Here is a 25,852-nt window from a genome sequence, read left to right as displayed (position 1 = left end):
GGAGGATGCTGAAAAAAGGCTTGTGTCCTGATGATCTTAATGTCCATGGTTAAGTGCAACTGTTCTGTGACTTCTTAATAATTGGCAACCATATGAATTCTGCAGCATTATGGACATAGTTCAATAATAAATGTATTATAAAAATACTTTCCTTTTTTGCAAGCTTTACTAATGCAGTGAAGGAAGTTGCTAGGTAGCTTAGACTTGATTTGTAAGTTATTTCTTAAAGAGCAATTTTCAAATATGTTTTTGGTATAGAAGAGGAATGCTACATTTCTCTGACTACCTGATAATTGTGAATTACTCATGTCACTTGTATGAAGGATATAAAGGAATTTTATTTTTTTTTGGTGGTGTGGGTTTTGTTCTTAAGTCCTCTTCCAGAAACACAGAATGTAATTTGCCAAAGCCTCCTTTTCTTACTATGATTTTTCGTATGTATACTGGCATTCTTTTATCAACTAGAACTGTAGAGAAGGAAGGTCAGTAAAAAAACATCAAAACACTCTGAACCGCAGAAATCCAGTATTTGATTCAGTAGGAGGTGACATTGCTAAAATAATTGACATGATGTATTTTGGTTTTAGCTACTGTATCTGTAAAACTCCTCTAATTTGGCCATGACCCTATACTCTGGAGTTTAAAGGTAGGATATTTCCTGTCTTCTGCTGTGAAGGTAAACTCAGGATTTCAAGTTAAGCTGGATAGAGAGCAAGAGAGGCTGACCAAGTTTCATAGCACTTGCATAAATGTTTCTGTCCAAAACATCTAACTAGCGCGTGATGCTGTTGAAAATGCCAGTTATGTCAACTGATTTGGAAGGACTCCAGTATACGGGTCAGTGTAGTGAAATGGAGATGATAACACAAGGCTATCAGAGACGATGCTGAAAAATCTCAAATACTTGGATAAGGTCAAGGTTGATATAACAAGTGCAGCTCTGCGTGACTGTGGATAACCTAGGTCCACTTCAGGTTTTGAGCAGTGGAGTCTTAAAATGCTGTGGGAAAAGCAGTACAAGATGTTCTCAGAAGGACATTGGTTTTTCATTCTTCCATGTAAGCCCTTTCCATCTGACTTTTTCTGTATCAGTTAACCAGTTCAAATACCCCCTTGTTACACATCACAGTAAAGTCATTGTGAAAAACAAAGCATGATCACAGAACCCATGACTGTTTTCCTCTGAAAACTCATGTCTTGGCTCTGTTTCAATAGTTCATTATTATGGAAGTGCCTGAGGGCTAGTCCGCCTGCAAGACTCACATGAATATTTTGTACATTCTAAGGTCATCCTTGAAAAGGTACAGTTCCACATTCCTGTTCTTTTAGCAGTAAGTATGATGAGTCCAGTAGTTCTTGTAGTACCACCTGAAATCTTACCACTCTTTGAGAGGCCTTATCCTATGTAGAGATTAAAATTCCCTGAAAACTCGATGCTTCTTTCTTGGAGATCCTGTTCTGAAGTAACAGAGTATTTGAACACTTTATAATTCCAAGCCAAAGGAACTCCTGAACTGGGTTGTAATATAAGTCTTTGTAATAAACGAACAGTTTATGAGCATGTTATTTGTTACAACATTCAAAGTCACGGGTAACAGTGGTGGTATTTAGGGTTGACCAATGCATAGTCGCATAATTCCTGTCATAGAATGACGTTTAACCATGCTAATGATGAAGTAATTGAGAATTACTGGCACTTAAAATTAATTACTAGGCAGACATAAAAAGGAAAGCTGTAGAATGTATGCATTACTGCTGCTTGCATTGGAGACTGCTTCTTCAGGGGATGTGACAGGTAATAGACCTGTATCAGCATATTGTGCTGATGGCAACCCAGTTGCTATGCAAACATGTAGGATGTGTATGCTAAAACTGCTTCTCCTCAGTGATTGTCCAGCTGTCTTTATTAATCTTTGAACTTCGGATTTGATTGTGCTGAAAATCTTGGATCATCTGGTAAGTTGTCTAGAGAATTGGTTATACTAGGAGGCAAGTGGTCTGTCAGTGAAAACCAGTTCTATTTTCTGTTGGAAATACCGAGTAAGGAAGCCATACAACTGTAAAACTTTAAACTGTTGGGTGTAAGACTTTGTATAGAAATATTACCAGCACTTACTGTACATGATGTAATACGTGTAACGTTTAAGCCAGCTTTTCTGTTTTGTGTCCTATTTGCAGGATGGATGAAGTAGGTTGTGTAACTTACAAACCTTCCCTCCTCTGCTTGAGTGCAATGAATGTCAGTTTGAAGTTGGCATGTGAGTGCTGTATGCTTTACAACTCCAGTGACACAAGATCCTAAGATAAACTCAGCCTTCGTTTAGGGAAATTTTTAGGCTCTAACAACATGCCATCAAGTGAAGCAGAGAAAATGGAAATGGATTACAGGAAAAGTCCTCTGCATTCCTTGCTGTTTTCATGCTGTAATATTTATGTCATAGAGGGTCTCTCCCAAGCTCTGATTTCAAACTTCCATGTAGATCAAAAGCAACATTATATATGGCTTGACAGAAGTTATTTCTGACTAACATTAGGTGACCTGAGGCAGATTAACTTGCGGATTAATGTATTTGACAGTAATAAATCAGTTTTAACAAGTAGCAAAGCAGAGATTTGTTTGGCAGAGTTTGAATAAAATACGGAATCTGGAGTTACGTTGAGCATTTTATGGAGAATGATGTAGCTGAGATAGTTAAAAAAAAATCCTGCTTTTCTTGGTTTTGTGCTGATTCCTCTTTATAAAATTCATATGTGCTTTATTTAAGTCAAAGTTGTTATCTTGGTGAGTGAGCCTACAGAAATCAAAGGTTTCTAATTTAGATGGAATGCATGCATTTGTCATCCACTGTAAATGTTTACAAGCTGCTGTATAATATATATACTCCTAAGGACTTTTTTCCCCCTGTCTGTGTACATTTATTATCTAGTTTTGGACAACTTAGAGAAACAGCCTTCATGTTGATTTCACATCCTTCTTGTAGGAATCTTGGACATTAACTTTACCAAGCTTGAATTCAAACGTCAAGAACCAGAGGCAAGTTTAAGGTGAGAGAAATTAATCTATGTTTCCTCATAGGTAGCACAGCTGTTTGTCAGAGAGTAGTATCAAGTTAGAGATTAGGAATACTGGGTGTTTTTGAGAAGTGTATTTTAGTGGTTGACTGTTGTATGTTTCGTTATTCATGAAAGAAGGTAAAAATCATTGTGTTTAATAATCTGTATGCAAGAACAAATACTGGGGCACACCGAGTGTTTTGATTTCCTTGAGCCTCTGGAAAAAGGCAAGTCATTCTTTTGAAACTTGGAATTCCAGAATAGTTGTAATATAAACAAGGCTGGGTCAAACAAGAAATCCTTCTGGCTCAGGATTCTACCTTCATTGTGGAGCTGCTGCTTAAGCTTCTGCCCCATGAGACTCAGGCCACCCTCTTGTGTGTAACCCAAGCAGACCATGCGGTAGCCACCAGGTCTGCCTACAAGCCATGCTGCAGAAACATCTTTACATTCTCATGCTTTGCTTGCTCAGTTTTCTTGCCCTTGTGCCCCACCCACGCGCAAAGTGACAAGACTCCTGCCTGATGAGAAACCAGGAAGCTTTGGACTGGCTTGTGCTCAGCAAAGTGTGTATTCACTGGGGATAAGTTGATGGGTAGTGCGAGAGTTGTGCTAGGGGTGCACTCAGGGTATGATTCCCTTGATGTATCTCTCTGCTGCAGAGTGAAATCCTGATAAGCATATGCTAAATGTGCCAGGTTGCAGCACCTCCTACTGAGGCTCTTACTGTGGTTTGTCCCTAACCTTTCTATTTATACCCTTTGAGTCTGAAGCCTGGCCAAGTTGTGGGACCACCTACTGGTCCCAGCCAAGCTAGCTATTCAGGGGAGAAGGAGGAAACTTGGCAAATGAGGTTCTGGCAGCTACAGGGTTTTTCTATTCCCTTGTCCTCTTTTGTAAGTTGCTGGCTAAAGCGTGTCTCCGATCCCTTTAGGGATTTATTGGCATTGCTAGGGTGCTTAGAACGTTTCTCAGAGACACCGGGCAATTTCAGCCCTCATCCTTTTTTCCATGGGGTTTTTCATTTTCTGTCTCATAATCATTTGACTTTTTCCCTGTTTTGTCTTGGTTTTATTCATTAGGCCCCTTGCTGTCCTTCCTTGGAGAGGACCATAAAGTTTTAGTAAGGATCCCCATCCCCTAAGGGAGAAAATAGCTTCTAAGCATGAATATGCAAGCAATATAGGGTAGACATGCACTGGTATTTAGGGCCTTCTAGAGCTAGCGGTGGTTTCATGTGCTTGATACCCTTTGATGGATTCATCCTGTGTGTTTGTCCAGTTTCCCTGTGAATCCTCATCTTGTAGCAAGGAGTTCCAAGGTTTACCTGCTTGATGTGTCAAGAATAACTTATTTTTGTGTTTGAGGTTGCCATCTGCTAACTCTGTGACCCTACCTTGACTGACAGGCAGTGTTTGGTATTTTAACTTTTTCTTGTTTTGGGTGGTGGTGCTGTTGTAGGCATGGAGATTGGGAAACGTTGTGCTGTGTTGAAATCTTACTGCAACATTGAGTGGTCAGCTGCAAATCCTTTCTCAAATCATTTGGTAAATGTGTAAAATGTGATCTAAAACTTCTGAATTATTACTGATTGAGTAGCACATGATAAAAATAGATACCAGGTTTCGTATTTCATAAATGCAAGGCTTGGGACACTTCGTACTCTTGTTTTCTGAGCTACAGTTGCTTGCTGGTCTACATAGGTCAGGACTTGCCTGGTTGTCTGGCAGATCAGTTGTCCTCCAAGACTGTACTTATGCTCTCTTCTAGTGTACTAAATTCTCAGTGCTGATTATTGACTTTTCTTAGGTCTTAGAAATCTGTTGGTGTCTGCTTTTTTTTTTTTCCCCCGAAAGCTTGCATGCCATTACTGTGCTGTCAATAATGGAAAAACCTTTCATGCTTTTCGTAATAGTATACCTGGGGATTTTAGAAATGGATAAGGCAGTGTTTATGCCTGTTTATATCTGACCTTCTGTATAGAGTTCTTGGCTAGGTTTCCCAGTACATACATCTTTTGGCATATAGATAAGTGGTTGGCTTCTACATATAGCACTTGGTCTCTACTGAGAAGCTTGGCAGGCGTTTTCTCAGTATTGATGATAGCTGGCTGTCTGTGTACATCAGATAAATGTGAAGAGCTGTGTTGCCTCTCAGTCACAGCCACAGGCTTGATAGTCTTTGCATCAAAATTACACTAGATTATTCTCTTTCTGTAAGAAAAATAAACTTATACTAGAATGCGATCCCTATTTGCTAACTCCATTGACAGTAGGAGTTTTGTTAGCATAAGGTATTCTTTCCACCTTTCCAGAGTATTTATCTGAATAGTTTTACATGTATTAACACCCCTTACAGATGCAGTTGGGCTAGAGTAAGAGTATCTTCAGTGGGTATTTGAAAACTAGGACAAATAACTATTCAGTAGTTTGCTGACCCAATTCTTGCTCTCTACTTGTGTTCCTTCTGTCTGGGCCCTTGTCCAGGAAATCAACCCAAATTCCTACCCTTCCTACTCTTAAAAGTGTGGATGTTTATCAACTTGGCCATGTTTCCTTCCTTTTCTTAGGGTTTCTTAAAGAAATTGAGTGTCTTCTATGATGTCTATAACTTCTTTTTCAAACAAAGTGCAGACAGTGACTGCTTAGCTCAGTTTTTTGTGTTTAGGCACATATGAAAGGCCCTTTGGTACAAAACAATATTGACCGGGTCACCCTGGCACAAAGAGTTCCCTCTGAGGAAAGAACGTGTTACAAGTTCAGGTGGCCCATTTGGTTGCTTTTCCTGGGGCTGTTTCAAACTTTGTTATTATATTGGAATTTTCCTGTGACATTTTAAAGACTAACAATGCTCTTCAGAGTTGCAAAATGGGAGGAGTGGAGGACTCTGTCCACATTGTTCCATTTTTGTTTATGGGTGAAGGGGAAGTACCCCTTGTATGTGTGTGTGTATACAAAAATAATGTGTGAAAGTGAAGCCGAGAATTTATTTATTAGTATAATAGAAATCTTAACATTTTGACTCAAGAATCATTAGTCTAGGCAGTTCTTAAAGAAAAAAAGTTGCAGTTAGAGTACTTACCTGCATTTGACAACAAAATTTTCTTGTATGTAAAATTACCACATACACTTTTTGGCTTCTGTCCCTTCCTCTGGAGTTTGTTTCACTCTTCCATTGCTGCTCTGAGTCTTTTAAGTTAGCAGCTTTGGACAGCTAGAGAGGATAACGTGAGGTTGTCAGCCTTGGGAGTAGTTTGTTGGGAGCAGTATGATGTTATTGTTGTCTGTTTCTCCTTCCTCCCTCTAGGATGCACTTGGGAGTTTTTCTTGTGTGCTTGCTAACATGCTTTTACACCTCTTTTCTTTCTTCATTGGTCTCTGCAGCTCCAGGTTATGTCTGAATTTGCTAGATACGGCACCTCTTATGTATGTTGGTTTCTATGTTTCTTGTTACCCCTAAAGCCAGGCTTGTTCAGCTCCAGGTCTGCATTTTTTTTTTTAACTGACCATTAGTGAGTTGTCTATAGCCACGGGGTCTCTGGTGGCAAGCGTGTGCCCCACATCTTATCCCACAGCTACACTCCTCTGCACCACATCCCGTCTCTGCATTTTTCAGGGCCCCTGTTGCCATACTAGACCAGTTACTTCTCCACGTCATTGCAAAGGCCTCTTTCTGTGGAGGGTAACTAGAGCTTGTGGCTCTATGCAGAGCTTATGGCTTGTGCTGGCACTGGTAGTGCTGTATTTACAGGGCTGCATGGTTATGATTTCCCCCTCTTGTTTGATGTCTGCAAATCCCTGCTGACCACCCGTGAGTCGAAGAAGGGTGTGCAAACCCTCTTACGGCTGCAGGCACCCGAGCAGGACCGAGTGAAGGATCCTGGAGGCATCTTCTCTTTTCCACTTCTCTTGCCCTGTGGTGACCTGTGTAGGTCTGAGGGTAGACAGTGGTGCTTTATTGTGATATTTAGCCATTGTTAATTAGTGTAAGTGCTACACATAGTAGTCTTGTGTCTTCCTTTATGAATTACAGTAAATGCTGTCTTCTGTGGTAAAGGTAACCTGGATGTCTAACTGCAACTTTTCCTGTTTTATGCGAAATCATGGGTTTGTTCCTGTTTTGTAATAACGTATTTATAGGTATAAATATTGTGTCTATTTCCTTTGAGGATTTTTTTTGCTTAATCTCCTGTTGCTATCTTCTGTTGTGAGTTATCTACTGTAAATAGTTTGACATAACAATCTTCATTTTTCCTTTAATGGTGCTGATTGTCATTCATCCAATATTACAGCCAATCCTCGTTTTACCAAACAAGCAGTGTAGCTCTGTTATCAAACTGTGAATTGCACTTGCATAGTTAAAGTAGGGACAGTATATATTTTCACTGGAAGTGTATAGGAGTGAAGTGTTCCTCATTGCCATAGCTCACTTACATCCCCCTCCCGAGACAATGTCAATGTGTATTTTAGGGGGCTTTTTTGGTTGTTTGTTTTTTGTTTTTTTTAGTTGGAAAAGACATGGATTGCACCTTCACACCCCCCCCATCCATGGCTATCTGAATGCATCAGTAAGTGATATTAAGTCACATAAAACATCTAATGTTTTTATTCCCAAAATGTTTCATGGTTACTTGAAAATTAACTTGGAGCATATTTATGACCTTAAACCGTTTCAGACTTTACGTTTTTCACTAGCATAGCTATGCTGATTAGACTACAGGCTGGAGCTATACTAGCAAAAACCTCCACAGGGAACACAGTTATACTAGCAAAAGGTGTTATGCCGAGATTGTTAAACAAACCACAGCAAGATGACTTTGTGCGAGTAACTTGGTCTAGGTCCTGTAGATGTGCTTTGAGTTGAAGCTACATCCCTACTTAAAGGGTTTTCATGTATATTGATAATAATTTTGGTTCTTAGAAATTCAGCAATAATCTCACAGGGTATTGTAAGTAGACTGTGGGTGTTTTGCCATCTCTCCTTAGTTATAGGACTATCAAAAGTAAAAGATTAACTTAACATTTTGACTCTTGAATTAAATCAGTGATGTATTGTGGTATCAGTGTCCTTGGTCTTGTTCCAGAATTTGAGATGATTTCAAAACAATGTTACTAGGAAAGAAATACAGATCTGAAAGAGTAGTACTAAATGTTCAGAGGCCAAAAGTTCATTTGAGCCGATTTCTTAACTCTCAACAATTATTATCTTTTAAAAAACAAATTATTCTCTGGCTATTGTATTAAGGAACTTAAGATATGTAATTAATAAGTAGCTTTACTTGGTCTTATCTAGAACTTCAGCCCTGTAACTAAATCTGCTTCTGACTGACGGATTAGGCGTAGTCTAGTTACAGTAGATCTGCCTCTTTTGCTTAAGTTTCTGTGTTAAGAATTTGAAAAAGATACTGCACCTTTTTTTGATCTTGGACTGATAATGCTGTGGGTGTGGATGTTGGTTGTTCTTATAATGTAACATTTTTGCTACAGAAAAGTAGCAAATTGTTAGTTGTCTGACTTGTGGCAAAACAACATACGCTGTTTTCAACTGAAGAAATGCCATTGTTGAGCGTAAGTAAAGGAGAAAGTTTTCTTTGATCATAGTTTTTACAAATATGGCAGTGCAAACATGTTTTGTAGGCCAAATCTCTCAGCCAGAAAATAAAATGTGGATGAACAAGCTCACAACCTCATGAATAAAGCTTACCAACATTATCAGCAAAACTAGAGAACAGGTGCTTTCCAAAACTGGGAAGAGTGTGATGATCAGCTTTTTGCAGCCAAGCTTCTGAGATCATGGCTGCTGTACTAAAATCAGTTATCTTTGTGTGGTGTTTGATATGCCAGGTGTGGTCTGTATCTGGTCAACAGGTCATAATAAAGGCGGTGGTATGTACATATATGACAATTAAAGGCTTGGACCAACTGTCAGTCTGTAACAGGTTAGGAAAATACTGCCTGTAAATTACATAATTAAAACCTTGGGGGTGCGGTCCTGGCCTTTCTGTCATGTTGTCCATGCTGCTTCTCTGATAATGTATTGAGCCAATTCAGTTTGTTAGTCTTGATAGTAAGTGGTTATCTCGTTCTCCTCCCTGGGTTAATGTTTTTCTAGACTGCCACCTGGAATGGGTTGTGACAAACATCAGTGCCTCTTGGGGGGGGGGGCGCAGCCATGAGAAATGAGAAGTGGGGCTGTTTGATGCCCACCCAGGGAAGAGTGGGGGCTGCCACCTCTTGGCACCAATGAGCCCTTAAGTCTGCACAGTGATGGCATCTACATAAAGAGATGTCCAAGCAAACTGGTAAAAAGTACTGAAGGCATCTGTCTTAAATGCTTTCCTGCCTGAAGTTTGCAGCCTAAAACATGTGTAATCCTCTTTGGTTTTAAAAGCAAAGTGATAGTGTTTGGTTTTGTACAGTTGCTCTAGATCTTAGAGCATTTTCTTGACTCTTAAAAGATCTCGGTTTGGTTTCTAGGGAGATTAAAATTTATGCTTCCTAGGAGGGGAGTGTTGTATCTGCCAGGGCAGAGGAATGTTTGCACTCTGGATTGCGGCAGTTAATCTAGGTGCCATTTACATTCTTATGCATAGATACTTTGTGTTAGAGAGGTTAAATTAATGTAACTTCAGTGTAGTTGCCTACCTCTGGATTTTAGTGCCTGCTCCAAAGACTTTGGTTTCTTCATCTTCACCAAACAGTTCTGTGAATCGGATGTTGTTGAGTCAGTAGTTAAAAAGATGTTGTCTAAATTTTCACTTAAAAGGGAAGTAATGTCTGATTTCAGTCTTTCACTTTTAGACAGTCTGTGATCCAGAGTGTTAATAACAAACTGCATCTTTTTGTTGCTGCAAATGTAAAGTAAGTTGGTGTGAGTTACATGCCATAGAAATAACATCATAAAAGGGGGCAAAGATGGAATGTTTCTCATTTGGAGAAACTGAGCCATTTAATGAAAAATGAACCAAAAGCAAGTTTTCCAGGTCTGGGCTGTGGATTTTCATGGAATGTGATGCAAAAAGAACTTGAACTTCTGTTCCTTGTCTTGTACTGCTTTTGTGAAAATTCTCTTGGTTTAGTTTTACTCTTTTTTTAATTTTTTTTAATTTTTTTTTAAAAATTTAAATTTAATTTAATTTTAAAAACCAAATTTACAGCAGTCATCCAGTCTGTAACAACCGGACTGACATTGTGTGCTGGGGGTGGGCCAACCTCTGACATAACACTTTAACCCAGTTAAAAAGCTGGGGTCCAATTTGCAGTACAAATTGGACGAATGTTGTAACAATGTAATGAGATCCTCTGAAATGGAAGCATTTTGTTAATGTAGGCAGGCTGCTGGCTTGTTCCCTTTCTTTGGATCCAAATGCATCAGAATGGGCTTGATTGTTTGCCTCTGCAGCCTGCTGTGAAATAGCTTAGGCTGAAGTGTCCAGTGACAGTTTACAAGTTACAAAGGCAGCTTTTTGGCCACTGACCCTCCGCGGGAGTCTAATCTTTGTTTTGTAGATGTCTCTTTATCTAGGGAAATTACATCTAAGAGAAGAGGTGCTGGATTGCTTCCTCATTGTTCCTCATTGTAAAAAATTACTTCCAAAGAATTTTTACAGCCTGGTTTGTACTTTAGGGTACATCGAGAAAACAAGGCTTTCTGTGATCCCCGCCCTTCTCACGTTCATACATACATATGCTTGTTTGCTTTGTTTTGGGCTGTGGTTCAGGAGATTATCTGGAATGTTGCTATGAATGTTGAACACCTTAACTGAAAAAGACAACTGAATCATTGAAAGACTCTTGGAAAAAATAAAATAGTTTTAAAACCCCCTTATTTCAAGTAAAGCTCTTGAATCTTTCAGTATTACTGTTTTGTTAACTCTTTAGCTGTAGCCTTCTAACTTAGGGGCAATTCACAAATTACTTAAAATGTATGGATTTCTTGTATCTTCTGCTTTGCTCTATGCATAATGAAAAAAACAGCCAACCAGTGGATACCCCATGTAGTTAATAAGTGACCCAGCATGGGTTAGCTGGGCCACATGTATGGGTGACTCTCAACAGCAGTCTTAAAGCATGTGTCTGAGCTTGTGCTTGCTGTCTGAGGACAACTTCTTTCCCTTACCCAGCTGTATATGCCCGCCTTGTATTGGCACTGGTGCTTGCCCAGTTTCCCTGGTAGACAGACCAGGGTGCCATATAGGCAGAAAATCAAAGACCACCACCTCCCCTCAAAAAACCCCAAAGGCACAAAACCCAGCAGCTCGTTGTTGATAAGCTCAGTTGCCCATCAGTAGTGGTGCTAGAGAGTAAGGGAACCAGATGGGTGACAGAATGATGCTAGTGTCACCTGAGACTAATTTAAGCTTTTGTGTGTTGCTGCTGAATACTGTTGCTGTCACTGTTCCATTTGGGAGGGACTACTTGTGACGGAACCTTCCTACCAGAAGATACTAGTAGAAATACAGTGTGCTAAGAAAGTTACATTTTGTTTGGTATACCTTATTTCAGTCAAGGTAGTGAAGTTTTAATGAAATCAGCTATTTTGCAGGCAAAAAGTCCCCTCCATAGCTCTAGGTAAGCTCTGTTCTTAGCACAAACAATCTGCCTATGGGATGTGCTGGAAGTGCTTTGCCATTTGTACCTGTGCTAACAGTTCTAGAAATGGAGTTGTGCCCATTTTGTTACTAAGGCCTAGTCTAAACAACTTTGGATTTGGTAAAGTTACTCAGCTCTTGGGTGGATTACTGTTTGGTTAGCTTTGCTCTTCTACTGGCATGGATGTAGCTAGCCAAATAGTGATGCTGTTGTAGCTGTGATGGTGCACGGACACAGGTAAGGCAAAGTTTGTAGACTGAGGTGATATCTCTTACAAGACTTTTCAGGCACTCTGGCCTTTCGTTCAACATTAATGAATGTTCTGAGAAATGATGTAGCCTGAGACTTTCATGATGACTTTTGTCCTTTTGATAACTAAGCACGATTAGGGAGAATAAGCTAATCTTACAAAGATTGATCCAGTGTGTATACATTGCTTATGCTAGTTTAGAGGATGCTTTGAAGAGGACTAGCAAGGAAAGAGCATACACTGGATGCCATTGCCTTCCTGAACAGGAGTTTTTATCAGGCTTTTGGATGAATGAGAGGGGAATACAATTTTCATTCTTCCAAATGCTGGCTACAGACAGAATGAAATACCTTTGCAAGGGATCATTCTTTTGCTGCTTATAGGAGGAATGTATTGAGAAGAGTTGAATGCTGCAGAGGTTGCTTTGCTTAGGGGTAGTGGGAGGTAGTCTGACGATCTGGGACAGCGTTGTATCCTAAAAAGGGAGTGCCAGATCTCTTGAATTTAAACTGCAAGCATGACCCTTAGTGGGCTTTCTTTGTTTTGCTACCATGTGGCATTGTTTAGTTGGGTAGAAAACCAGTGCTCATGCCAGGTGAATTCTGTGAGGTTAGAAGGGCTGTATCACTTTTCTTGGGGAATATCCAGGAAGATTGTACAAAGAATAGTAACATCATCGTGTGGTGCTTAACTTTTGTGGAACTACTGTTTCCTGTCATATTGAGGAGTGAAGCAGTGTCTTAAATATGCTGTAACTGTGGATGTTGACTCCTCTGACATTGCACAATTGTGAACTTCTGAAATATTATTGCCTTGTGATTCTCTTTTCAGAGAGATGATGAGTGTTTGTCTATGGCCTGAAACTGGCACTGCCTCTCCTCACTGTGGTGGTGACTTCTGAACTGGGGTGAAGCAAGCAGCTGGGAGTGATGACCACTTAGGCTATTGTAGGTTATGTGGTGGCAGTGGCATATTAAGTTGACGAAAGGAGTGGTATGTTTTGTGTTTATATGCTATGTTTAGAACTATGGTAGTAATAAACTGATATGTCCTTTCTAAAAGCTGACTTAGCCTTTAGAAATTTTCTGTATTAAAAAGAAAAAAATAACCCAACAAACCAAACTCTGTAGCTGCTTCTCTCAGCTGATTTTGCGACCTGGCAGAAACTCGCTGATTGATCTAGATGCTGATATTATGTTTATTATATATTCAACCATTAAGTAGATTTTAAGTTGTACATGGCAATTTCCTCTTTAAACGGAAGCTAATTTTAATGAAAGTTTTTAGTTTGTTGCATGCCACAGAAGAAGTTAAAGGAATTATATATAAGATTTATAATTGTAGTGGTACAAAACAATCTTTTCCAAGACCTCAAGTGTTCCATAGCTTTCCATTCTCTGGTTTTTGTTTTCATGAGCTGCCTAGTCTTGGAGACAGAATGGGGCAGTAAGTCTCTTCAGTGTTTCAACCATTGTCTTCTGGCTAGATGCTGCTGACCACACTTAGGCTTCCTATTTTCTTAGGAAAAGGTAGTCATAGTCATTCAGACCCTTCACTGAACTGTGGAGTCATAGAAATGTTATAATAGAAATTAAAGACCATCTCTGCCTTTCCTATTCCTAATCTCAGACTGCTTTCTTTCACTTGTGAGCAAACAGTTCGGGATACTAGCACTTTTCTGTTGGCAACTCTGTGCTGTATTCAGGCATGTGTTTTTGGCTTTTGTAGTACATTTTAAAAAAGGTCTAAAACCCAGTAGTGATGCTTTTGGACTCTTCTGACTTGCTTACCTTTGCATGCTCAGTAAGGGCAAGCGTATTCAGTACTAAAAGGATCCTGCATGAAAGTCAATATGGAAACATCTTATTTCATTGAGCAATTCCACTGTTACATTTCTCAAGAAACAACAATTTCTATTTATGCAGACCTCTAAAGCTGAACTCTACTGCTGAATGCAAATCTCACTCACCAGAGGCGAAATACATCTTTTATTTTAAACCTTAGTGATTGCTTGGCAGTGAGTGCTAGCGAAGTAAATATTCAAGGCCTGATTTAAGAAGTCTCTTGGCATTCTTGTATCTTTGTATATTAGAAGAACCTTTCGCAAGCATTTTGGTCAAATGTGGTTAAGCCTGTTGTGTTGGTTGTTACTGTGTCTCTTTGAGCATTGCTCCCACAATGTCATAGGGGTGATGTAAGGACGTGCTCTTAGGCAGTATAGCCGGTAATGCAGCACACAATGGCAATTCTATTGCTTAAAGCTGGTAGAAAGAAAAACTAGTAAAACTTGCTGGTTAAATGTCCAATGCAGATTGAACAATCTGTGAAACTTAACTATGGCTGTTTCAGCTAACTACCTGTTTGAAATGTTGTGTGGAATATCAGGGTGTGTGTGTGTTTGTAACTTGTTTACAAACAGTGCTCTGCTTGCTTGCATTTTTTTGGGTTTAGCTACATCTTCAAATTGGTACAGTGTACTATACTGAAATTGGTCTCTTGTAAGTTGCCTTTTAAATTAAGACACCCAATAAGTTTCATTTCAAAAAAACTTAGTTGAGTTTTGCCAAATGGCAATGTGATGATGTCTTGTTTCTCGCATAAAAGTAGAATTGTGAGTTGGCTGCTTGAAACATGACAAAAACAGTCAAGATTTTGGTTGTTCTGTGGCTTTCTAAATATTTGTTCTTGGTCTTAAAAACTGCTTGCTCAACTTCTTCATTGGGCTTCCTGTGTAATGTTGTTAAACCTTGGCTTAATTCTCACAGGGTGATAGTCCTGTGGCTCTGTGTTTACCAAGTAAACAGCTGTGGCCATTTTAGATGTTACTTCCCAGATGGAGGTTACTGACCCTGTAGTAGAGTTAGCAGGAAGGTGGGCATACCATCTGCTCTGCTGTCATATTGTAAACTTAGCTTCTTGGGTGATGAAAGCAGTGTGCCATACTGAACTCGGACAACTGAGCTATCATTTAGTTTTGCATAGTCTGTTACCTGCTCATTAGCAGCTCTCTCTTCTGGGGATTGTCAGGCAGCTGGGAGGATATAATATCACAAACTGCTGCAGCAAAATTAACTATAGCACATTTGTCAGAGCTGAGAATTAGCTTGCAGTTATAATATGCAAATGAGATTAGTCCCTGAAAGGAAGGAGTGCATTATTTATTGGCTTTTTGGATGTGACATTTTATTACAAAACTGCCAATATCAATCCCCCATCTTATAATTTTAATTTGCCCTCCTGCATTATGGCAAAGTTCAGAATCTTTTATTGGGCACTAAAATTCCAATCCAATTATGCACCCTGGCAAGTTAAAACATGTTAGATGGGTAATCTTAATATTATGTGTTAGTCACATGTAAGTACTTAGATGCTACAGTAATAAGAATGACAGCAAGTGATTAGTGCGAAATGAACCGGTCCTCATTCAAAGTGATTCTGAAGCCTCAGCTGAGCGCAAATCCATGCTGATGGTTTCTGGCACTCATTGCAGAGTGCTGTGGCTGTTGTGCCTCCCAAGGCTATTGAACATCTCACAGTGATGTACGAGATAAGTGGGTAACCAACAGTAATCTTGGATAAGGGCTTACATTAACAGGTTGTCATTGGGTAATTTTCTGCAAATTTTAATTAAATCTTTAGCATCTTGAGTTACATTTACCTCATCTTTTTCGCAGTGTTGTAAGCGTAAAATATATTTACATTTCGGAGTAGGAAGCATGGGTTATGGGTTTTTTTTGGAAATTACCTGTTTCTGATTGCAGTGATAGAATGAATGGTGTTTAACTCTGGTCTGATTCCTTACAAAAGTAAAGGTACAGACCCATTACTAGCAGTAATTGTGAATATGTTGTTTTAAGCAAGGGAACCATAATCACTGTGTGTACTACTGCCCTCCTTGCAGTCTGTCTAAAGTTAGTTGGTGCTTGAGCTCTGCTTGCTTGCTATTACTTGAGCAGCTGTACCAGTACTTAGTGTTCTAGTTTTGGTGACATCTAAACTAGATGATTGAGCTGGTAATTACAGAATGCCTTTGATAAGTAGTTTATTTGTAAATAGTATTAACAGCTCAGTTTTTGCAATTCTATACAAATAAAAATAAATTCTAAAAACATCACTGTGCCTTTTGTGAATTTAATGTTTTATGGAGTTCACTTTCTATCATGTTTCAAAGTTGTGATAGGATATGATAATATTAGTGGTTGCAGGATGAGAGAATTCATTGTCCAGCAGTGTAGAAGTCTATATAATTAATCTTGTGGGAGTTTGGGCACACATAAAAGCAGTTGTCATAGCTGTTCCGTAGCTTTTAAGCATGCTCATCTTCCAGCCAACTCTCATACTCACTCTTTGTTTTAACTTCAGTTCAGTTACACAAACTGTTTGCCTTTCAGAGCCAACACATAATCAGCCAAACTGAATCAAGAGGAAGGAGAATATTTGCGAAGGCTCCCAGCATCTCATGAATGAACTAACGGAACTCGATAATGCTGGTTCTCCAGAGCCAGGTCTACGGCTCAGAAAAGGACACATGTCTGACAATACAACACCACAGACAGCCTTTGAAGAGGACAGCTCTGAGCAGAGGCTTCTTTTAGTGGAGCCACCTCTGTCTTCTGACCAGGAAAATGTAAGTTATATGATTATTTGTCAGATTTGCTAGGAAAAATACGTTTTGACGTTAGTGCTTCAGTGCTTAAATAAGTCCCAGAAATGTGTACTGTGAGCCTACAAACTCTTTATGCCTGCTAAATAGTTGTAATGAAAGCAGGAACATGCCAGAAATACTCGGTTGAATGTATGGGAACTTCAGTGACAAGACAGGGCATAAGTGTAAGTTTACTAGCTTTATAGTTTTTATTTCCCCCTCAAAGAGATGGGACTTGCACTGGTTTGTTCTCTGCTGGGATACTACTCTTAAAATTTTTTTTTTGTAATGAACTTCTGATTAATTATAGTGAAAGGAGAAGATCTGCTGACTCTGACTGAATGTAATCTCAACTGTGGCTCGTTGCTGTTGGTTTAGCGATGAGGACAGAAAAACCTGTTTGCAAGCATTCTTGTTGGAAGATTGGCCATACTGGGCTGGACCAAACACACATAGTGCACAACACGCTATCTCGGACAGTAGCCAGTAACAGACTCATAAGGAAGATTACAAGGATGGGGAATCATGTTGTGTTACTTCCCTAGGACACTATCCCAGCCTTTAGTAATTGGTGGCTCACAGTTTTCCTGAGCCAGTGGCAATGTTTTTGAATTTTTGGTGCATGAGCCTTTGTAAATTTTAGCAGTCACAACATCCTGCGGAAAGGCGTTCCACAGCTTAATTAAGTGTTACACGAAGGTAACGTTCAAGCATTGGACAAAAGTACCTTCTGGTTAGAGCGTTTCAGAACTGTAATTAATGCTTCTCCCAGGATATATACAGATGGATATCAGCACAGTTAAGCAGAAGAGGCATTCATCTTAGGCTCACTTTAAATTTATCATGGCTTAATGAGTTTACTGTATCAGTTCAGTTATAGCAACTGTGTGATTTTAGCCAGCAGCAAAAATGTGCTGATCCTACTCAGTGTAGTCTTCTGTGCAGGAGAGCTGGGCTGTTGCTGTAACTGCATTTGCCACAGGTTCTGGGTGTGTGCACGGACAGCTATCGTGGCTCAACTAGCATGAGAACATGTACTAGACTGTTTTAACTGAGTGAGTTTGAGCCCTTCTGGAATTTAGTTTCAAGTGTCCTAGTAATAAGAAATCAGAACAGGTATTCACGGCTAATAAGCCAGGCCAATGCACTGTAAGTTGTACACTGCTATAACTTCTGTAGGGCATTATCAGGAAATACCCAGAGTCTTTTTTTTTTTTGTGTGTGTGTTATGTGGAAGGTTGTAAAGCATGTATATGAGGTGCAAAGTCTTAGCCCGTAGCTCATCTTGCTAAGGTTAGAAAAAAGAAAAACTGAGTTGTGCTAGCAGATATTTTGAACATACATATGTTTATCTTACAGTGTATTTGCCATCATCTTTTTTGTAGGCTGTTTTCCTTCTTGTCTCTGCCTTTCCTGGTTGAATAATGCGAGTTACCTGTTGCCTGTAGAATGCTCCTGGAATCAGCTGGAGTAGAAGCCCATAGCTGATTATGTTCCGTAATTCTTTCTTTACATTTGCTTAATTAAACAGAAACTATTTGCATGAGTCAAAGTGTTTAATTTTAGAATTTTGGAAATAAATCGGTTAAAGTACTCTCATTCTCTCATGCTTTTTCAGACATTCTTAGCATGTGTTAGTGTTTGTTATGGTTTTTTTTTTTGGTGTGGTGGTTTGGGTTTTTTTGTTTGTTTGCTTGCTTGTTTGCATTGATCCTTATGACAAAAGTATGTTTCTTTTTGTTTTGGCTCACTACAGATACTTAGCTGTCTTGTATTTCATGTCTTCTCTCTTTCCTAGTCTCCTAAAATGTTGCCACAGAATATTTTTTTTTTGCCATTTATGTATTGGCATTCTGTCTTGGACTGTATCACTTTCTCTGCCCTATGTGGCCTCCTGCCTTTTTGACTTTTTCTAGTCTAAGCTTTTATTCCTTTGTGATTTCTTGTTTTTAATACTGTGATACCTTTAAATGTTTTTTCTTCTTAAGGGTTTGAATAATTGATGCTTCAGATGGATCATCCCAAAACATTCTGCTGTTAAAAGTACCAATATTAGCTTCCCACATGGCCTTTATTTTCTGACATACTGCAGTGTTCTAAATAGTCTGGAAAAAACATTAAGCTATATATCCTCTGTCTTGTGTAAACCTTAGCACAGCTGTTACTGAAATCCCATCTAGGATTCACTTTTTTGCTCTACTGTACATTCTGGCTATGTGCAACTGCCTTAGAAGACATGACATACTAGTTGAAAAGCATGGTTTTCCTCTGGTTTCGAAGAGGCTGTTCTTTAGATAATGGTAATAAAAGGTTATTGTTCTGTAGATGGCAGTAGTACTTGGGCACACAAGCTGAACATAGCCTTATAAAAGAACTCAAGCAATGGCTGCTGTGTTAGTATTCTACTGGCTAAATGCAACCAGGTTGAAGCTGATGGTAGCAATCAAGGAATTCCTGTGTTGAAGAAGGAAAGTGGATGGTACAAGCACCATGATAATTTAATATGCTTTTAAATGCTGCTAGTTTTGACAAGTTAATCATACTGCCTTTCTTGAATATCGTAATACAGATGTATTCTAGTAGATACAATACTTGCCCAAAATTTACTGGGCCTAAGACTTGAGGTATTACTGTAAAAATATGTGTGTATTTATCCTGTGGTAATATTGGATTGTTTACTTTTCTGCTTGCCTCCTATCACCCTATTTATATCATTGCAGCTCCTTTATAGAAAATCCATCCCAGACTCTCCTATACAAGATTGCTTTCTGTCTGCCTACTTGTATATCCACTTTCTGCTCCATGTGTAGGAGGAAGCAGTCTGAGCTCTTAAGAGTTAGGAATTTTGATGAATTTGATGAATTATTTTAATAGCCTTTTCTAAAGAGGTGTGTGTAAGCATACCATTGTTTTGTTCAGAATTATTTTCCATCTCTCCTGGAGCTTGCATTGTATACTACCTGTTTCTAATTTTGATGGGTCAAAATATAAGTCCTCTTTAGAAATAAAGCATCTTCATGGAAAAAAATAGAAATGGTATTAAGAAATCAAATGTAGCCCCAGAAGTTTTTTCTTAGACCTTTGTCCCTAACACCAGTAACCTACCTGGATGGTTGCATAGCTGTGAACAAAAAATTACATTAGATATTATTTTCTGTAAATTTTGCTATTCACTCAATACATGTAGCAAAGATTTACTAGCTGTGTTGAGCATGCTTATCCAAAACAATGAAACAGCTGCATTCTTCTGCCAGTGCTGTTAATTTGCCAGTTTTATTATGAGGCTTATGAGAAGATATGGATCATAAAATCAATATCCTTTTACACCTGAACCTTTTAGTCTGTGTTTTATCCCATAGCTCTGTCTTCTCTCCTAGAGTGCGTATATGTTCATAGATTATCCCCTCTTCCAAGTCTCTGTTCCAAAGAATAGATACACATCTTGCTATCCTGTTTAAACAATGCAATTAGTGTAGTGACAGAGGAGTGGTATACCTTCCGTGACTGAGCATTAGTGATCATTTATCTGAATGTCAAAGATTTTGTGGTAAGAAAAGGATCAGGCAAGCTGCATAGTTCTTCCCATTTTTTTCAGCAGTTTAAACTTTTGGTTGTTCCCCTTCCCCCAGTTCATATGGGCTGTGTGTGTGCTGATAAGGCATTTTTCAGCAGATGCTTCCCTTCTGTAGCATGCTGGATTGCCTAGCCTTTGGGACAGCATTCGTTCTCCTGTCCTAGAGTTTCTGTGTCTCAACTGCCTTTATAATTCCAGCAGTGATAGTTCCTAAAGAAATCTCACTGTGGCTTTGTTAAGCAGACACAATCAAATGCATGTGACTTCTTATAACCTGATAAATGGGCTCTTCGTGCAGCCCTAAAACCTGTGTTTAGTTCTTTCCTTTTATGCTTTAACCTGTCAGTGACAGGAGATGAACAGAACTGTTTTCTTTGCCTTTGTTCCAGTCATCAGACTTTCGTGTTCCTGAATGATGATTTCTTTCATGCAGTTGAGCTGCATTGCGCAGTTGTGCTGTGTGGCACTGAAATGTGCCCATGGAGTGGAGACCTGTTGCTCTAAGTGTTTGATGACCTACAGTAAGGGTTTGGGAGGAGGTGTGCATAGCTCTCAAGTCATCTGAATGGGCAGAAAAAAATTGGGCAAATACTTACCTGGATTGCTTCTTGGGGAGCATGGGTTTTGACTTTAAGTGGAACTTACTTGACCTCTGACAAAGTTAATGATACCTGCGTGTAGCTACAAGAGTCTTTCTAGAGCATAAATACCAAAGTGACTTGAGGGAGGGAGGCAGAAGGATGTAATGGATTTTAAGGTACGAAAGGATAGTTTTAGAATAATTGAAGGTGAGCAAATGACTTGAGGCTTTTAACTTGAATTGCGGAACTTAAAGCCTTTTCTATTACAGAAGTGTGTACCTACTCTTTACAAAAATATGACTGAAAAAATAGTTATGACATTAACAGAAGGGTGTATGTAAACTCGTGGAATTGTCATCTTGCCTTTATGGTGCCTGTTGAGTGCAAAAGATTTAGGCGAAGTCTTGAAGGTCAGAGATAGACAGTTGTCTTAACGGTCTTTCTGCAGCTGATACTAGAGTTCTGATCGCCTTAATTTTTTTTCTTTATAGATTTACTTGCAAGTTTCTTGCCCAGTTTGAAACTATTTAGCTTTATTTTCAGTCTAGCATTTTACTGTTGGTACTTCGGAGTTATGATTAAAAAACTTGGCATCTGCTTCTGTATTTGCTTTCTTCCTGCATTGCGTTACAGGTTTTGTTGGTAGAGGTTGTCTTTTGAATGTGTATGGGAGAGGCCTGGCATAACAGAATTTGGGGTCCCACCAAAACATGTTTGCTTTCGTTTTAAAGCAGACTGTTCAAAATTTGTTGTTCTGTAGACTTCTTTATCACCTCTTCCTTTCTTCCATTTTTGTAACTCTTGGGAAAGAATGCTATTTCTTCGAAAGCATGCAAATTGACATTTTTACTTTGGATCAAAAAATCTTTAACATCTGAATTTCTCCTTCACTTGGTGTTCTAAGTAGTGGAAGTAATGTGTATTTTACTCAGACTGCTAGTCACTGAAGTAAGTGCTTGAATCTAGTATCTTTACAAATAGCTTTTTTTTTTTAATGGCAGAGTGTGGATATATCTCCACATATTCCCACTTAAACAGTATGAAACACGTGATATGTCTGTGGAGATAGTTTACAGGCTCCACAGGCCTGAGTGGTTGGATGCTGATGCATCCTTCACTGACAGTTGGCATGCCTGGTTTATTAACAGGCTTTTAGAGCTTGAATGTCTGCAGAAAAGGCACAAACTGGTGACCTAGTCAACCATGAGCAGACAGTATTCTGCACGGAAGTCTGGTAACGTGTAGGAAATGGCCATGTCTCTGTGTCTGCCCCATCTCCCAGAAAACTCTCATGTAAATTAACAAGCAAGTTGTAATAGGTTGTGGCTTGGTAAGTTGCAGCAAGGTTCAACTGTCTCCTATTAGTCTGAAGAGTCTTAGCTCTTTGAGAGGGGAGGTGTTGGTACTCTGCTGAGTTTGCCTGCCTGCCAGCTGGTTTTGTAACCACTGCGTGCTGTGCTGTGTGTTGAAACTAGGAGAGGGAGGGAGCAGTTTTGTTTATAATTCACTGGCACAACTGTTTCCCTGGCCAAGGGTTAGATTCCACAGGTTTTGCCTTTGTTCTCCTGGAGATTGTATCAGCCCGATCTGGGCAGTAGTACAGGACATGAGGGCCTTTCACAGTGATAAGAGTGCTGTACTGGTGGGTTAACTTGCATCTTCCTTCAACTGCTTTATACTGATTGACTCTTCTCTTATGTTGAGTTCAGCAGTGCACTTTCAGTCTCTCTTTGTTTATTTTTTAACAGAGCACTTTTTTTCCCTAAGCCCAGCATGCTTGTTTTTTTCTGCTGTCAGGATTAACAATGACAGAGGAGCACAAAATGGCACATGTGAATCTTCTGTAGTAGAAACAATTTCTACAGGGTTTGCTCCCAAGTGTATTGATTAGCACATGTGGGCTTCGAGGTCCTTGGCCCTTGGGAAATGACGGAAAATCGGTAGTTGCTACAGCTTAGAGATTCAGCAAACCCTTTTCATTGAAAGATAGTCCTAATAAGGGTCTATTAGCAAGGTTGCTGAAGCCAAAATGTGAGTTTGTCCTAGGACTAATTGCTAGGCGAGTGTTAAAGGTTAGACCTTGTTTTTAATGAGTGCCAGCAAGCAGGCATCTATGACCAGTTGTATAAAACCATTTCCAAGTGCTGTACTAAATGGAGTGTAGCTTTTAGAAAAAGGTGACCTACAAAGGAGAAATGCTGAACTCCAGGAACGTTTGAGTACTTAACATTTTGACCAGTAGGCTGAAAGGGTCTTTGGCACAGTGCTAATGAAAGACTTTTTTTGGTCCTGTGACAGCAAAAACAGCTTTGTGCACCCTGCGTAGAGGGTGAATGTAGTTAGCCTTTTGGAAGCTGTGGTGTATCTCTGTTTACAAGCCTGTCAGATTAAGAAAGAACATAAACTCTAAATGGCAAAGCTGTTATTCTAAAATAACGTGGTATGTGCGGAAGCTGGAGGAAGTCAGGGAAAGTTTTAAGGTGCTGTGCTTTTCCAGTTAATTACTTACAATCCAAAGAACGTAAACTGATGAAATTCTGAAAAATGTGCAACGAGCTTTTAGAAATGGCATGGCACCAACCTATCACTGCTTTCCCTTTATGAAAGATGGGTTGGTAAAAGGTCAGTTGACAGAATGAGTACAGGAGCTGCTGAAAAAAGCAGTCTGGCTAGCTGAAAAGGATGTTACAGGACTATGGTTAGAAAAATAGCATTTTTATATTACAGCCTTGTGAATGTATCTTGGGCATTATGTTGAATGCTCTTGAGTTACTGAATCTGGCATGCTGCCCCAAGAAATGTTAAATGACTTCAATGTCATGTTAAACACTATTAATCATTCATCTGATGAGATCAAGATAAAAAAGAGCAAAAATTCCAAGTCTTTGTGTCTTCAGTTTAATATGGGGGGTAACAGTGGTATTAGAAAACTTATGCCTGCATTTACAACTTGCATTTTCAGAATAGAATTGTATACAAGTACTGAGTTGTATGATTAACACCAAGGTGCGGGATATTAAGTAATTTACTTTCTCTGAACTGTCTTGCCTGTGTTACAATGATGCGTTCATACCAGGACAGAGTTCTGTCGGGGAACGGATAAAGAATAGAGTGGGGGGAAGCATCTGTCAGCTGAAGGAAGCAAGAACTTTAGAACATATTGAGACTGCATCGCGCTTTGGAAATTCCTGTGATGGGAGCTTTAGGGCACTGGTGACATCTTGATGGTGAATTGCCACCACAAACAGTTGAGCTTTGAGACATGGGACTCTATGAACTCCAGAATTTAATGCTACATAGGTATGTGCGCAGTCAGTTAGGCTGTCGAGTAACTGAGCGATGACTCTGTCCAAAAAGGAACCTTAATACAGGACAGTTCTGCCCTTTCTGGTGTTTAGGGGACTTGTATTACGGTTACTAGTATTACTGGTTAATGTGTGTACTTCTGGTTCTGTGTCAAATACCATACATGCAACCAATGAAAACTGTCAAATTTCTGAAGGTGTGGTCCTGAAAGCTGTTGGAAGTTCTGTGAATACAGCAGCATTTTGAAGTGATGGTTAGTTTAACCTTCCTTAATGCATGCCTAACTAGGTTCTTAGGCTCCCTTTCTAACTGATTAACACTACGCAAAGGAGGCCTGAAGATCATTTTGCATCCAACTAATATGTGTCAAAAAGAAACCTGGCCTCACACATGATCCCCAGAAAGTATTCTGTAGTGGATCTCAATAAAATGGGAGCTGATGCTCCTGTTGTTTCTGTTGCACTAGCTTGAGCTCTTAAATCGCTTGGTTATTTGAACCAACTTTATTATCTGATAGGAAGGTCACCTAGCAAAAATGTGAGTAATTTCTGCCAGATTAGTATTGGATCAGCTATTCAACCCAAGGATCAGAGGGGTGCTAGAAGCAGTGTAAAGGAAGATTGGGATGAGAGAGAAGAGAACCCCTTTTGCCAGAGTAAGCTTCCTTCAGTGGCTTCATTCAAGTGATTTGTTTCAGTTTGCACACTCTAGTAAACACAGGTTGATGACATTTTCTAGCAAAACTGCAGTCTGAAGTGATGAACAAGAGCTTGCTTGTCATCTGTGCAAGTAACATCCACGTGCAAACTCAGTTTTGTAGAAATCTTTAAACTGACATAGAGAAACTGGGACCTCAAGAAACTGCTTTTACCATTGAAGTCCAAGTGGGAAAAGGATTTCTGGAATCTTTTTCTTCCATTACAACTTGACTTCTAACAGCCTTCTCCATTGTAAGGGCATTAATAAAAAGTGTGTCTGTTAACAGATTTGAGAGCAGTAGTATAAAACCTGTTTATCTATGTGAGAAGGATAAGCTGTTGTAGTAAACAAGAAGTATATATTGCACTCTACTAGGGCAGGTTTTACTGAGTTTTTCACTGAAACAGGATCTTTGGCTGTGTGATCTGACTTTTGGACTGTATTCAAGCAACAAGTTGTACTAAATTTAAACTATAGCAATTGCACAAAAGTTTAAAAAAAGAGTGATATTTTAATGTTAAACTTATTTAACGGTGGGCACTGTGCAATTGGGCTCTTCGGTTTCTTGCTCTTGTTTGCTCTGGTGCTCTAAGTCTTGGTTTAGGCATTGAACCTTTTCATACCTACTGAAGCATACACTGAAATTCTTGTTTAGAAGATGATCTGTCCCTTGAAGTGTGTTGCCTGGATCTCTGTACAAAGTGGTATAATTAAGTCTGATTTCTACCTTTCTTTTACCTTCTTGTCTATCACTTACTACAAAAGACTCTGGAAAACCTCCCAAAATGAACTGAATATGGATGAACCAGTAAAACTGTTTTCATCTGGCCATTGTCACTTGTCCTTCAGTTTTAGTTTATTCTCTGGTACCATTATTCAACCTACGGATGCTTCTGTCGTGTAATCCATTCTTGTTAGGTATCTGTACTATGTTTGTTGGTAGCTTTAACACTTTGAGTTTGCAAAGGGGGTAGGATTAAAGCTGGAGGAATTGTTTGGCATTTTGATGGAACTAGGTGTCCAGACTCTCTCAAGTTTAAGTGTACAGAAGCCATGATTTCTGATTTGTATGAGTGATTTACACATCACTGCATATGTGCAGCAGAATGACAACTGATGATTGCAACAAATTTGCTTGTGAATGGGAATGAA

At 39.3% G+C, this 25,852-nt stretch overlaps 1 protein-coding gene across 4 annotated transcripts in view; it reads left to right on the top strand.

Moving 5' to 3' along the window:
• ADIPOR2 (adiponectin receptor 2) overlaps positions 1–25,852 on the top strand; it is a 45,747-nt gene that overhangs the window by 6,567 nt on the left and 13,328 nt on the right. The window contains exons 1-2 of one of the 4 annotated variants that reach the window (XR_005828189.1): positions 2,982–3,045; positions 16,287–16,522. Coding sequence is in view for 2 of the 4 variants with exons in the window: in XM_040596517.1 (XP_040452451.1) it covers positions 16,355–16,522 (168 nt within the window). In the remaining 2 variants the exon portion in view is untranslated. Of the gene's footprint in view, positions 1–2,981; positions 3,046–16,286; positions 16,523–22,241; positions 22,321–25,852 lie in introns of those variants that run through there. The other 3 variants (XM_040596516.1, XM_040596517.1, XM_040596520.1) reach the window with 3 other exon arrangements.

Source organism: Falco naumanni, chromosome 5 (genome assembly GCF_017639655.2).
Source record: "Falco naumanni isolate bFalNau1 chromosome 5, bFalNau1.pat, whole genome shotgun sequence".
Lineage (NCBI taxonomy): Eukaryota > Metazoa > Chordata > Aves > Falconiformes > Falconidae > Falco > Falco naumanni.
The sequence above is the reverse complement of the archived record's forward strand: the minus strand, read 5'-3'. Positions and strand labels throughout refer to the sequence as shown.